The sequence below is a fragment of the Natator depressus genome, chromosome 17, assembly GCF_965152275.1.
Source record: "Natator depressus isolate rNatDep1 chromosome 17, rNatDep2.hap1, whole genome shotgun sequence".
NCBI lineage: Eukaryota > Metazoa > Chordata > Testudines > Cheloniidae > Natator > Natator depressus.
Genome location: NC_134250.1, coordinates 3,506,344 through 3,519,964, shown reverse-complemented (window position 1 = coordinate 3,519,964; position 13,621 = coordinate 3,506,344). Strand labels below are relative to the sequence as shown.

At 44.1% G+C, this 13,621-nt stretch overlaps 1 protein-coding gene across 3 annotated transcripts in view; it reads right to left on the bottom strand.

Annotated features, from left to right (window-relative positions):
- The window catches only part of PIGL (phosphatidylinositol glycan anchor biosynthesis class L), an 89,644-nt gene that overhangs the window by 26,158 nt on the left and 49,865 nt on the right, over positions 1-13,621 (bottom strand). For all 3 annotated transcript variants that reach the window (XR_012642190.1, XM_074974269.1, XM_074974268.1), the window contains exon 3: positions 5,923-6,013. Coding sequence is in view for 2 of the 3 variants with exons in the window: in XM_074974269.1 (XP_074830370.1) it covers positions 5,923-6,013 (91 nt within the window). In the remaining variant the exon portion in view is untranslated. The remainder of the gene's footprint in view (positions 1-5,922; positions 6,014-13,621) is intronic.

Sequence of the window (13,621 nt, the reverse complement as noted above, 5' to 3'; positions counted from 1 at the left end):
GAAATAAGCTTAGGGGGTCTTTCAAGTGGGTCCCCACATCTGTACCCTAGAGTTCAGAGTGGGGAGAGAACCCTGACAGCACCAGTTACATGTTCGGTTTAAAAACATAACCCAACCTGCTGATGACGAAAGCAAGCAAGCAAGCAATCAGGATAGGATAGAACAACCTGCACATCTTGATTCTGCCTGGGCTGGAACACGGGTGTGACTATTTCTGTGATCAAGAGGCTGGAATAGGAAATATTCTTGTTTGGTGGAATCTTTGGGGGTTTCCTTCTCCACATCTGTTCTGAAAAGGGAGCTGTGGCTGTTGGTGCCGATGGGTTTTCTTTTTCCGGATGATCTTGGTATCTAGGAGATGGAACTTTCACTGGTGGAAGCCAGCAATGCAGCCAACATAAACAAGGAACCAGAAATCCCTTCCGGAGGGGGCGGGGATTACAGAGGAAATCTGCTCAATTATCAGCAGAAGAGCTAAGAGCTCTAGAGTCTGAGCTTCCTCTGCAAATCATGCACACTGGAGAAGAAAAACACTGGGTCTCCTGACAGTTGCTGGCACCACCTAATATTTTAAAATGCAGCTCACCTCTGCTCAAGGAGACCGACGGGATAGATATTTTCCTTTCTGTGGAGCAGATTCTCTGTTCTTTCCAAGGAAGTGGGCCATCCAAGAAAACACTGTAGGAGCAACCTGCTTTTATAGCCCCATTTCCTCCACATATAATTTTTACGGGCCTGGAAAGGTCATTAGAAATTACACCCTATGCGGTCACCTCTTTGGTCCTTTGTGGGGCAGGTTTTTGGAAGACATCCAGCTGGATTTGGAGAGCACTTTGGTCCCCTCCCACATGCTGTTAAACAAGAGAAACTATAATTTAAAATAATGGGCTATTGGGCCAAAATCAAACCACAGTCTGCATCGCAGCGCTGGCTGGACTGGAGCTGCAGATGTCTGAGTGAGTGCCAGCTCTTTAGGAAAGCCCACAGGACCTTTCATTCTTTTGCCTGCCTCAAGCACACCTGATAAAACTACAGCACAAAGAAAGGTGGGAGAAAGCAGGGATGGCAGAGATTCTTGCAAGAGGCGCATTCAAACTGTGCATGCTGCATTATTTTCCCAGTGTCCTGCAAAGCCATATAAAGTCCTTTCTACACTAGAATATCAAATTTGAGTCTCTTAAATTTCAGGAGCTGGGGGATTCTGATTCAAAACCCCAGATCTGAACCCAACGTCCAGAGTTTGAATTCCAAAACTAGAGGGGGCCTGGCTGGTTTGGAGGTGGCCCAAGATGATGGGAATCTTTCTAGAGCAGTTGAAGTTGAGAGATTTCCACCAGTCCCAAGTGGAGAGTAACTCATAAAATTCTGGTACCTTTGAACCCTGCTCTAGCTCTGCCCCAACACAATCTGAATGCTAGCTCCTCGTCCCATTTCTGCTTTCAGCAAGCCTCCAATAACACTATTGCCTGAGATCCTGACTAACAGGCATTGCATCATCTAGAGGTTGTCTGAGGCCCAAGCAATAGCATGTAACGTGCGGTACATACACTTGGTACTTTCTAATCCAGATCGAGACAGACTGGCTTTGGCTGATACTCCCTGCAGTACTGGCTTTTACTTAGAAATCTAGCAGGCAGGAAATTATTTCCAAAGTTTATAAATTAGTTTTGGCTTTGAGTTCACCAACCTTTAATTTCTGTGTCTCCACTATTTAATGTTGAGCTAGGATGACACATGTCCCTGTAGCTCTCAAAGAGATTGAGTTACTCACTGACTTCCAGGGCAATTGGGGAAATGAGTAACTATGTAATAGAACAGAAATACACAGAACATGGTGTGACTCCCTCTCCCACAATCCCTCCTTTCAGACATGCTGGAACTCTAGCATGTCTCCCCATGGCCAAATGACACAGGAGTTCTGTAAATACGAGATATAGTTCTCTGTGCAATGATTATGGAGAAGAGCTGGGGTAAGGTCTGGTGCCTGTCTTAATGGGCAAAAAGGGTGTGTGTTTTTCAGTCATGTTAAGTCAACTGAGTGTAGCCATATTAGCCTGTAACTCAACCAGGCTTTTCAGTCATGGTAAGGTAAGTCAGCCAAGCCAACGTGGCTGAAACACCCAATGTTTTTGCCCATCAAGGCCAGGGCCCTAGTCTCTGGACAGGAGGGCCCCCTGTTGGATCATATTAAAGAAGTTCTGTATTAAAATCACAAATGAGTTTGATTCCCCATAGTTTAAATTCTAGGGTATTACTAATTAAGAGGTCTCTTGGTTTTTGGTACTGTTTCTCTCCCTCCATGTGTGAAACTTGCAAGCTGCTAATTGTGTTAGTACATTCTAAGACAGAGTCTGTTCTCAAAGCAATTCTTTGTAACAACAACTACTCACACAGGGAGAGACTCAAAGCAATCCTCTGTAACAACAGAAACAGTACCCAGAGACTTCCCGCCCTTTTGTTGTACTCATCTCGCTTTGTTAACAATTGTGATTAAAATAGAGATAGAGGATGTATGTGGATGGATGCTTGGTGTGGATAATAACTGAATGATCAGGGAGGTGCCAGCCTAAGAATCCAGTGTCCATCGACTGAAGAAGGCGTCAAGTGGAAAGAACCAGAGGACCCCCGGAGGGCAGACTGGAATCCACCCAACAGCCTCAAGAATGGGAGAACCAAAGAACAAGATAACAGCTGGCAGCATGCAGCCGTCAGGAATGTGCCATCTGCTGATCGATTCAGCAACAGCATGATGAAGCAATTCCCATAGACTGGCACAGGAAGAAATTCCTATAAAAATGGACTCTAGAAAGTAAGAAGTTTGGGGTCTGATTCTGCAAACCAACTTCCAGGAGCATCAGATGAGCATCTGACAAGGCCCTGCTCCCTCCTCATGTCCAGGCCACCTGGCCAGTGGCTTGACATGAGCAACTCTAAGGCTGGTAACTATGATAACTACCTTGCAGAACCTGTGTGTGTGTGTGTATGAATGAATGTGTGAATAAATATGAGATTGAATGGAATGTTATAGCTATAACTAACTGCTTACTATGATTCTTTCTGTATTCACAATAAATGTGGCATTTTGCCTTTTCCCCTTTAATAAGATCCTGCTGGTTTTTATTTTATTGGTACAACACCCCCAAAGTGTGGACAAGAGCTACCTGTAGCCCACACCACAGAGTTTTACAAAGTAGAAGACACCCAAGTTGTAGGTGCTCAACTAAACTAATCAACTGCTCATTTTCATTGTTGGCAAACTCTATTCCTACTTCTGATTTAGGGAAGTTACAAGAACCAGCGACTATCTGGGCCATTGGCATTTATTCTGGAGGTTTAAAATTATGTAAATCTAGATGCAAATCTGATGCCACTGGCGCCTGGCAAGTTTCCAAGGTGGCCCTCTGTGGCAGTGACAAAGATTCATTTGTCTGGGAAACAAATCTCCCCCATTTACACAGACCAAGCTCAGAGCAGTTCAGTGAACTGTTTGAACACGTCCAGATAGAGGGATGCAGTGGGTCCCAAAAGCCATGGATCTAGGTTGTCAGGGTCCATTGCTTTCATCATTAACAAGGTTACATGCCATGCTAGCTGCACAGCATGAAGGGCACTTGTGATGTTCATGTTTCATGCTTTGAAACCAATGCACGTGATTTTTCAACTCACACTACATAACTGCAAGACTTAAGCCTCCTATGCCCTCCGCACCACACAAAACTTGCGTTTCATTTCCTCTGAGACAGCGCTCCAACCCTTCCTCGTTATTCAGGAGAAGTTTTAGTGGATTCAGGATTTCTACTGGGACTTCAAAGGGTTTGCCCTGCTGCCCAAGAGAGTCAAGAACATGCAATCCAAGTCCTCTTGTGTTAAGAGCTTTCATATCATATTAAAACTCCTGACTATTCACAGGGCCGAAATACACTGAATGACTGTAGGAAAGCTGCATCTGACTTCCCTGTGCACACCAATGAATTTCATGGATAATTAGCCGCAGAATCAATACAGAGTTGGAAGCATGAGCTGTCTCTTGTTAAAGAGCTTTCAGTTCCTGTGTTACAAGACTCAGAGTGACTCTGATTCACAGTCTCTGCCCTCCTTTGTTGTCTTGCATATTGCTGTGGGGTTTGTTTTTAATATTTTGTCAGTTTGGTGCTAAAGAAACATGAGGGGCTGTAACAGTGTCGACCCATCGCCGCGGCATCTCCTGCTGGTCGTGCTCGGAATAAGCTCTCTTGGACCACCAGGGCGCCTTTTACTAGCGGTGTCTCACTCACTGTTACTTCCACTTTCTCCACCATGATCTCTTCGGGACCCAGCCCCCCGGCTGTGCCCCAGCCTGCTCTCTCCCCCCTTTGGGGGACAGCTTCTTCCACTTGCCTCAGGAGCAACTGCAGTCTCTAGTCTAGCTCCTGGCTTCCAGGGCAGACTGCAGTCTGGATTTAGGCCACTCTCCTCATTTTCAAGTAGGGGTAAAGGAGGGGGAAACCCAGGCCCACCCGCTACTCTGGGTCCCGGCCCAGGGACCCTATAGCTGGCAGCCACTTTCTGCCCCTCCTCCTATTTCCCCCGCCTACTTTCCCCCATAGCCCTAGCATCTTCCTGCCCTTGCTTCAGGGCCTCAGTCTGGCCAAGGTCAGTCAAGAGCTCCCCTATTGCTCTGCTACCCTGCCCAGCACTGCAGTATCTCCAGTGCTCCTTGGCCGGCAGACAGTCCTTACCCCTTGCCCTCCAGGGAGAGACTGCCTCTTACTCTGCTGAGCAGCCCTTTATATATGGGCTGCTCCAGCAAGCCTTCTCCTGATTGACTCTCTCAATAAACCCTTTCCTGATTGGCTGGATGCTGTGCAGCCTCTCCAAGGCTGCCTTAACCCTGCTCCTGCCTGTGTGGGGCAGCCACTGCACCACAGGGACTATCATGCCAGACTACAGCCAGACTTAGTAAAGAGGGGTTTTGTGCATATTTCCTCACTACATAGTGCTTTAATCCTGTTCTGTAGAAACCCTACTGTTTCAGTCCTGGGCTCCCACACAGATCTTCCAATGCACTTGAGTCCTGACCAGCAATCCCCCTGGGATTCCAGTCCTGGGTCCCAACACAGAATTCTGCCAACATATCTCAAACCCTGACTCTCAGACAATCCTGGGTTTTTCATAGATGAAGACTATCAGCTGTGACAAACTGCTTTTAAAATGTAAACAAACATCCACTAGTGACTAGGGTAAAACCTCTCCGAGCTCATTTCACTTGTGTAACAGTAGGGAATTGACCTGAGGTCTCCGGAGGTGAAAGATCCATCCATTAACCTACAGTGTCATCCTTTCCCATTTTATTTTATAAGGCTGTTTTATTTGTTTTGGTCTCTTTGTATGTGTTAAAGTATTTGAAAGAGGGTTAGTCTGATTTTGTTTTACCTATAAAAGAGTCATGGGAGAGTTTCTGGAATCTGCAGAGGAATAGACACAAAAGCTGCACAAATGCTCACACATAAACTTGAAATCACAAGACGCAAGCCTAATTTTGGGCTGCATTGCAGGCTCCCTAAATTAATGAACCTGGTGCTCATTTATGGTGAAACTTATCAGTTTCAAAGGAGCTTTGCCCCGAGTTTTTGAGTTTGTTTGACAATGAATTTCAGTGAAGGCTGGTGACATCTTAGAGAAGGTTGGGAAAATGACCACATAAAGTTGCCTTGTAGGGCTGAATTACAGCAATGGGTAAAGATCGTAATGTACCTGCTTCAAAACAGGGTAGACACCATCTCCTTTCCCCTCCCCACCTGCCCCAAGGAGCCTCCAATAGTAAAATTCTAAGCAAAACTCTACAAAAAATAAACCTTTTAAAAAGGGAGCAAAGAATCTGGAATAGTGATAGCATAGAATGTTGTGGGCAAAATCCCTTTGCTGTAGAAAGTTGCACATTACCAGGTTGATGTTGTTGGTTTCTATGTGCTTTAGCACAAAAGTAGAGAGGAGATGTGTGTCCCAGTCAACAGCTGGATCGTCTGGAAGGTCCCTGGAAATGAAAAACACAATCAGTCACGTCATGGCTCCCCGCTGTATCCATCATATGCTGAAGGACAGATCACATCTTCTCCGAGATTGGAAGCAAGTTAATTTTATCAACCGAAGAAAACCATCCGAACTAAGCACTGCAAGTTTCCCAGTGTCGAACAAGGAACACTGGTATATTGGTAGGGCTGGAAGGGAAGCACGGCAGTTTCGTCAATAGTTTCCCCACTTCGTTAAGAGTTTAACTTGTTATTGGTTTAAAATTAGATTTCAGCACCACCACCACCTATTTTCTTTGAGCAACGTCTATTTGTTCAGTGATTCCTGCTTTCTGCTCCCTTCCATCAGAGTTCCTACCCGCCGCACAGAAAGAAAACGTCCACCCTCTCTTTACTCAAATACTTCCTTAAAACACAATTTACCCAGAAAGCCTTTCCAATAAAATCTACTGATGAATTACATATTAAAAGTAATGGATCAAATTCTTCTCTGACCCCATTACCTTTGTGTGCTTTGCATCTGCACTGTGTCTAACTACTCTATCTGTGTATTTTACATTGTGAGTTCCTTGGGGCAGAGATCATGGGCCAAACACTGGTCTCAATAACACTGCCGTAAATCCAGAAGTCACTCCACTAAAGTCAACAGAATTATTCCATATTTACTGTGATGTAACTGAGCAGAATATGATCCCCAGTCATTATGTACTGCCAGGTGCCACACACACTGTTGGTGTTCACTACTTTAATAGTACATATAATAATTTTTCATTAGCAATAATATACCCTAAGGCTGCTAAAGACCCATGAGGATCCGTTAAACCCTTCTTTCACTCTTCCTGTCCAGTAATAGTTTGATTATTGCCTTGAGGCAGCTTAGCAGCCAAGTGAATGCATAACCTTTTCGCACTGACACAATGATTTGGATTCAGAATGGTCCCAGCTGTTTGTTGCTGAGCGTAGAAGTCCCATTTCCCAGTACACTTGTCTCTTTGCTGGTTCCCAAGACGACAGGGATGATAACATCTGCATCAGAGCAACGGAAAAGTGTCTCCTCAGCACACAGCTCAGCGCATTTCCAAGGTCAAGCTCTTAGACTGTGTCTACACTATGGGACTTTTGGCAAAATTTCCCCACAGCTGTTAACACTGGTAGTAGCAAAAAGGGGAGCCCTATAGACTGGCTGCCAGCATTTTCACCACTGTGCTGCCTAGCCCTGTTCAGAGCTGATTTAAATAATATGGTGTTAAAAGTACCAGCAGCATTGGTAGCTTTTTCTATATGAGCGTTCTCATCCTTGCTACCCTCATGGGAGCTGCACTGGTGTTCGCAACAGTGGACAATTGTTTCAGTAGCTTGAATGGTGCATTTGAGGATACTAATATTCAAATTGTGCATTCGGCTAAGTGGGATTTTTTGCTGCCCACAGCAGTTTGTTCCTTCTTCATTCACCAGACTTTGTCATGACAGTTCTCTAAAAACTGATGTAGAAAAGTGGAGACAGAGAAAAGTGTCCTGTGAAAACACCAGGAGAGCTCCAACCTGTAAGAGGTCAGGAAGGAAACATGGCAACTGGAAACGACAATGTTTACAAGGATGTTAGTATCCCAGCAGCTGTGCTTGGTTTTACTGAGCTTTCTCTGAAGAGGCTCCGGGCAACGGAGCAGGTTTTAACTAGATTGGACAGACAAAGGTCACCCTAGTTCAATGACAATCAACAGCTGGAGGCAATGGTTCAGAGTCTCTGAAAACAAAACAACCTGAAGGCATGGGGAAATTAACCCTGTGCATGCTGAACTGATTAAAGTGAGCACATTTTGCAAGCAGCTATGCTGCTCTCCATTTACCAGAGCCCCATGAAGCGGGCCATTCATGCCCTGCAACTAAGAGGAATTTTTTCCGGCATCATATCACCTGCCAGCAGCAAAGACAGCAAAGCTGATACACACACACACACACGCACATGCACACACAGTTTGTAACTAACTAATTCTCACAACACCCCAAACTTGTATTAGCCTCATTTTGCAGACAGAGAAACTTGAGACAGACATTAAAGAGACAATAAGGTGGACCAACTTTTCTGTTGGCGAGAGAGACAAGCTTTGGAGCTAGACAGAGCTCTTCTTCAGGTCTGGGAAAGGTACTCCCAGCCAAGAAATTGTTTAGTATAAGTAGCTCACGAAAGCTTATGCTCAAATAAATGTGTTAGTCTCTAAGGTGCCACAAGTACTCCTGTTCTTTTTGTAATAAGCCAGTTGTTCTCAACCAGGGTACACGTACTCCTGGGGGTATGCAGAGGTCTTCCAGGGGGTACATCAACTCAGCTAGATATTTGCCTAGTTTTACAGCAGGCTACCTATAAAGCACTAGCAAAATCTGTACAAACTAAAATTTCATATAAATGATTTGTTTACACTGCTTTATACACTGAAATCTGAGTAAAATATTTATATTCCAATCAATTTATTTTATAATTATATGGTAAAAATGAGAAAGTAAGCAATTTTCCAGTAACAGTATTCTGTGACACTTTTTGTATTTTTATGTCTGATTTTGTAAGCAAATAAATGAGGGAGTTTTTAAACTTGGGGTATGCAAGACAAATCAGACTCCTGAAAGGAATACAGTAGTCTGGAAAGATTCAGAACCACTGTAATACGTCATAAATCCAGTGTCTCTGTTCAATCCATGATTTTTAACGTCTAGCAGAGTGATGAATTTAAGCTCCCAGGCTCGTCTTTTGAAAGTGTTGTGCAGGTTTCCTTTGAGGATGAGGACTGAGAGGTCAGATACAGAGTGATCACTTTGTGACACAGACATTAAATAACACATCCAAACCCACGAAGAGAAGCCAGTAGCAGAGCTGGGACCAGAACCCAAGATCATCACCCAGGTAATCTGATCACCCAGCTCCAGGAAAGGTTTCAGAGTAGCAGCCGTGTTAGTCTGTATTCGCAAAAAGAAAAGGAGTACTTGTGGCACCTTAGAGACTAACAAATTTATTTGAGCTCCAGGAACTGTCTTTGCTAAGTGTTTGAAGAGCACCTAGCATATGTAAATTCTTGGCACTGCCACAATACAAATAAATACATATAATCATGGACTCTGCTTAAACCACTAGACCAGATTACCATTCTATTTAATATACATGTAAACATATTCTTATTAATACCTTAAAAATCAACCCTAGCCAAATCTGAAGCACAGTGACCTTTTGAACAATAAAAACAGGTTATATCTGATTGTTTATTAATAACTTCAGGGCTGATGATCAGAGCCATTTGGCATTTAAATGGTTAACTCTAGCTTTCTGACTGTAGCTGATAACGTCTCTGAGCTCAAGGTTGCAAGGCTGAGATAAAGGGCTGTAATGGAGTGAAAATTAGCACATTCCCTGGAGCCCACTGGAGCCTGTGCCAGGAGACACCCCCTCCCCGGACCTTCTCTGTCCTTTGCCCCAGAGAGCTCCTTGTTGGTGCTGCCAACCACCGTGATGGATCAAGATATAAATCATATGTTGGAAAGGGTTCCTGGATCAAATCGCTGTAGGGGTAGGGGTGTAGGAAGAGTTCAGTCAAGCAGCCTGATTTCAGCCAAAGGCTTCTGTCCAAGAAGTGACATTTACAAGCATTCCAAGTCACAGACATTGAATGCAAAGGATTGTTCATAGCTAGGGAGCCTCAGTGACTGAGGGCATGAACAGCTGGCCACAATGGGGCAAGGCTTTTGTCATTCAGTAGGAAGGTTTTGCCCCAGAATTAAGATTGTTCCCACTTTTATAACATTTTCAGTGAATCAGAGTTTTGCGGCTGCTCTGTCAAGTGTATTTAGTGCTCTGCTGAGAGCACTGGAAAGTGAGGGTACGTCTACACTGCAAAAAAACCATCCACAGCAGAGAGTCTCAGAGCCTGGGTCAACTGACTTGGGCTCATGCTACGGGGCTAAAAACAGTGTAGATGTTACTTCTCAGGATGGACCCCGGGTTCTGAAACCTGGTGAGGGGGGTTGGTCTCAGAGCCTGTGCTCCCTTCTGAGCAGGAATGTCTACACTCCGATATTTGGCTCCATAGCGTGAGCCCGAGTCAGCTGACTTGGGCTCTGAGACTCGCCGCCGAAGATGTTGTTCTGCAGCATAGATGTACCCAGAGGGTGGGATTTTCAAATGCACCCAATGTTGGCTTAACTATGCTTACTGACCTTAGCAGGAGCAGTCAGGCCAACTCTGAGGGCTTCTGAAAACTCTACCTATAAGTCCTCCATTTATCTATCATGGGCTTTGCCACTGACTCCGATGCGAGGAGGATAAGACCCTTTGTTGGTTTCTAATTTTCTCCCCCTTGTATTTGTCCTCTCCATGTTTCCCTATGGAATAATTACATCCTTGCAGCTACTACCTCTGTTCTTGCACTGGCACTACCATAGGGCAAAGTAACGGAGTGGTGGACAACACAGTATTTAGTCTTGGCTGCAGCATCCAGGGGATTTGAGAGCCACCAGTGGGCCACAGCAAACCACAAAAGGAAATTAAATAAAAAGGCAATTTCTTTGTTTTGGGTAGACTTTGCCCAGTGAGCTCAACCTGTGCACCATACACAGCTGCATCTTCATAACAAAAGGAATTAAATGAATTTCTATGGAAAAAATGAGAATGGAAGCATTGTATGCTACACCCTGTTTGTGTGTCTCCCTTCTCTTGTTTGCTTTTGTCTGCTGGATGTTGTCCCTTGTTTATTGTTGCTTCAGGGCTTGGACCATCTGACCTCTAGATCAGAGCGTCACTAACCTTGAGCATGAAGCCAGCAGTACTCGCCCTGCCAGAGGGGTTAGTTTTTATAAGATAACTTTTATATTTTAACAAACTTCACACTGAAGGCAGATTTGAGAAGAGCACCCATGTTGGAGGGACTCCTTTGTGTCCCTGATGGAAACTTTAAAAGCTTCACCTACTCTACATGGCCCAGCTCTACCTTTCTTCTATGACATCCTGTTCGCCTCCTGACCAGCTTTCTTATGTTCAGCTTCTAACAGAGCTGCACCCAATGCACTGTGTGTGCACCTTTTTTCAGAATCTTCTATGGAATTTGTTCTGATCAAGAGCCAGGATCCTGTGATCACTTCAAAGATTAAGTTGAACCAAACAGCCAGTTTGTGTGAAGTCCATGTGGCTTAATAAAGAGCAAATGGCTGTCCCACATGGGACACTTGTGTTTACGATACCCTTGGGTCTGTCACTCCCTAAGGTTGCTGAGACTAGGCAATGCCCAGGCCTCTGGGACACTGTGTTATAGTGCCTCCTGCTGGATGACAGATTGCTTGGAGAGAGAGCAGTATGGATGGGGGTCTGTTAGGAAGCCTTCTCAGCCTTGTGGGGCCTTTACAGGTAGTGACAGGAAAGTGGGTGGGGCGGAAATGGGGTTCCTGGAAGAACTACTCTCCTCCCCCCACCAAACAGATCAAACACCAGAGCAAAACCTTCCAGATACTCTGGATAATCTGATTTTTCATTCCATTGAACTCCAACGGGATAAAAATGAAAGGATTTGCCCATTCAGTCTAACTTCCTTACTGGCTCTTTGTCCTCCAGCATGACCCTAATCAATGCAAGGCTAGTGACCAGGAAACAACTTTTGCACGGATTTATTTTCCCCTCAAAGAATGATGTTACATTAAATCAGCACAGAGGTTGGTAGATTAATGGTAGACTACATAGGAAACAGGTGAACTGCTGTTCAGTAGTTCCCAGCTGAGAACAATGACCGCAGTGTGTTTGTTTGAATAAAGGACGCCCTTTGTATAAAAATAAGATAAAGGAGTTTCTGAACATCTGGGTGATTGAATCTGGACCAGAAAGCAAAGGATCCCACAAAATAAAATGAGCTAGCACACAATTAGTGAAGAGGCTGTGTGATGACCAGAGGCAATCAGGGAGTGACTTTTACATCACAGTGTCAATTTATTGGAAAGTCTGAATTAACAGGAATGATCATGTCAGCCTCTGAGGAGTGAAATGTGAAATTATTTTCTAGATTATACTGAGATGAATGGAGACGGGCTAGCCTTAGAGTCTCAGGCAGAACTTGCATGCACCTATGTTAATAGGTACTTATGAATATCACAGCCCACTACTGACAATTACAGACAGGAAGGCAATAGCATAGCTAGGGTGCATGCACATATCTGACTCAAGTAAAAAGAAGGAAGGCTACTCAGAAGGACTCAAATCCAACATACTTGCAGTGTCACAATACACTGAAGAACAGGTGCTGCATGGCTGTTGGAAAGGTTAACACCTATCGCTTAGCACCTGGCTGGGATGAGTCTGGAAAAACACAAATATCTGAGGAGGGGCCTTGGGAAATTACTGACAGAATTAAAGCCAAAAACAGCGGCACACTGACCATAAGGAATAAAACAGGGGCTGGGCAATGACTATCCAATGACAAGCAACCTATTGAGGGGCCAATCCTGAAATCTTTATTCCAAGTGACTTCCAGTTGGATATTTCTAAGAATTGAGTAAAGGCTTCAGGATTTGGCCCAGCTGTGAAATAAGCTCCCAAGGGGAGGGGTGGAAACCCCAATGCTTGAAACATTTTGAAATAAAACAGGGCAAACCACTAAAAATACTGGAGAGAACAATCTCACAAAGGAAGGAGGCTAGACCAGATGGGTCATAATAGTTCTCTTCCATCTCTAACTTCTGTGATCTAGACCTAAGGGTCTGCACTCAATGGTGAATTTTTCAAGCCTTGGTGCATACTTCATAGGTCAATACTGACCTGAATAATGTGAATATGTTGTGTAATGCGCATGTGTGAAGGGAGAGGATAGGTGTATCTAGACGTTATTCACGGATACCAGTTCTTACAGTTTCATCTAAAGTCCAAAGAGTTGTGTGTTCTTGTCCACTGGTCTATGTAAAATCCCACTGCAGCTGTGTCAGTCAGTAATCCATGTTCCTACCATAAATTTACTAAAAGCCGATGGTGATCTAGATCTTTAAGTAATAAACTTTTGTCTTGGGCATAATCATAAGTTTCTGTTTGAGAAATAAGAGTGGGCTGTAGTTTAAATTAAACAAGGTTGCTAGAACACACAGGATCATTTGTCACGTAGGAAGTTCTCCAAGCGTCCCTGTACTTGTCTAATTTTTAAAAATGAATTATTGACGATTTCTCAGCAGAGTTTAATGTCTATTCATGGAGATGAGACAATTGCTTATCGTAATTTGAAATCTGGTATTTATTTGACGTCTGTACCTCAGAGCCCTGTTGATAAATTACAGCACAAAGCTCTGTAGGAACAAGTTCATATTCATTGGCTTTAAACAGAAAAAAAACGTGTTGGCTGGCAAGAGTAGAAATGTACAGAGATCAGGGTTGTAAGAGCTACCTTCAAAAAGTAATATATTAAAACTAGGCTTTGTCTACACTAGAAAATTAGGTCATCATAACTATGTCACTCAGATGTGAAAAATCCATAACCCCAAGTGGTGTAGTTAAGCCAACCTAAGTCCCCACATAGACCATGCTAGGTCGATGGAAGAATACCCACCCCAATGGGAGAATCCCTCCCATCGGCATAGGTAGTGTCTACACTGCAGCGCTACAG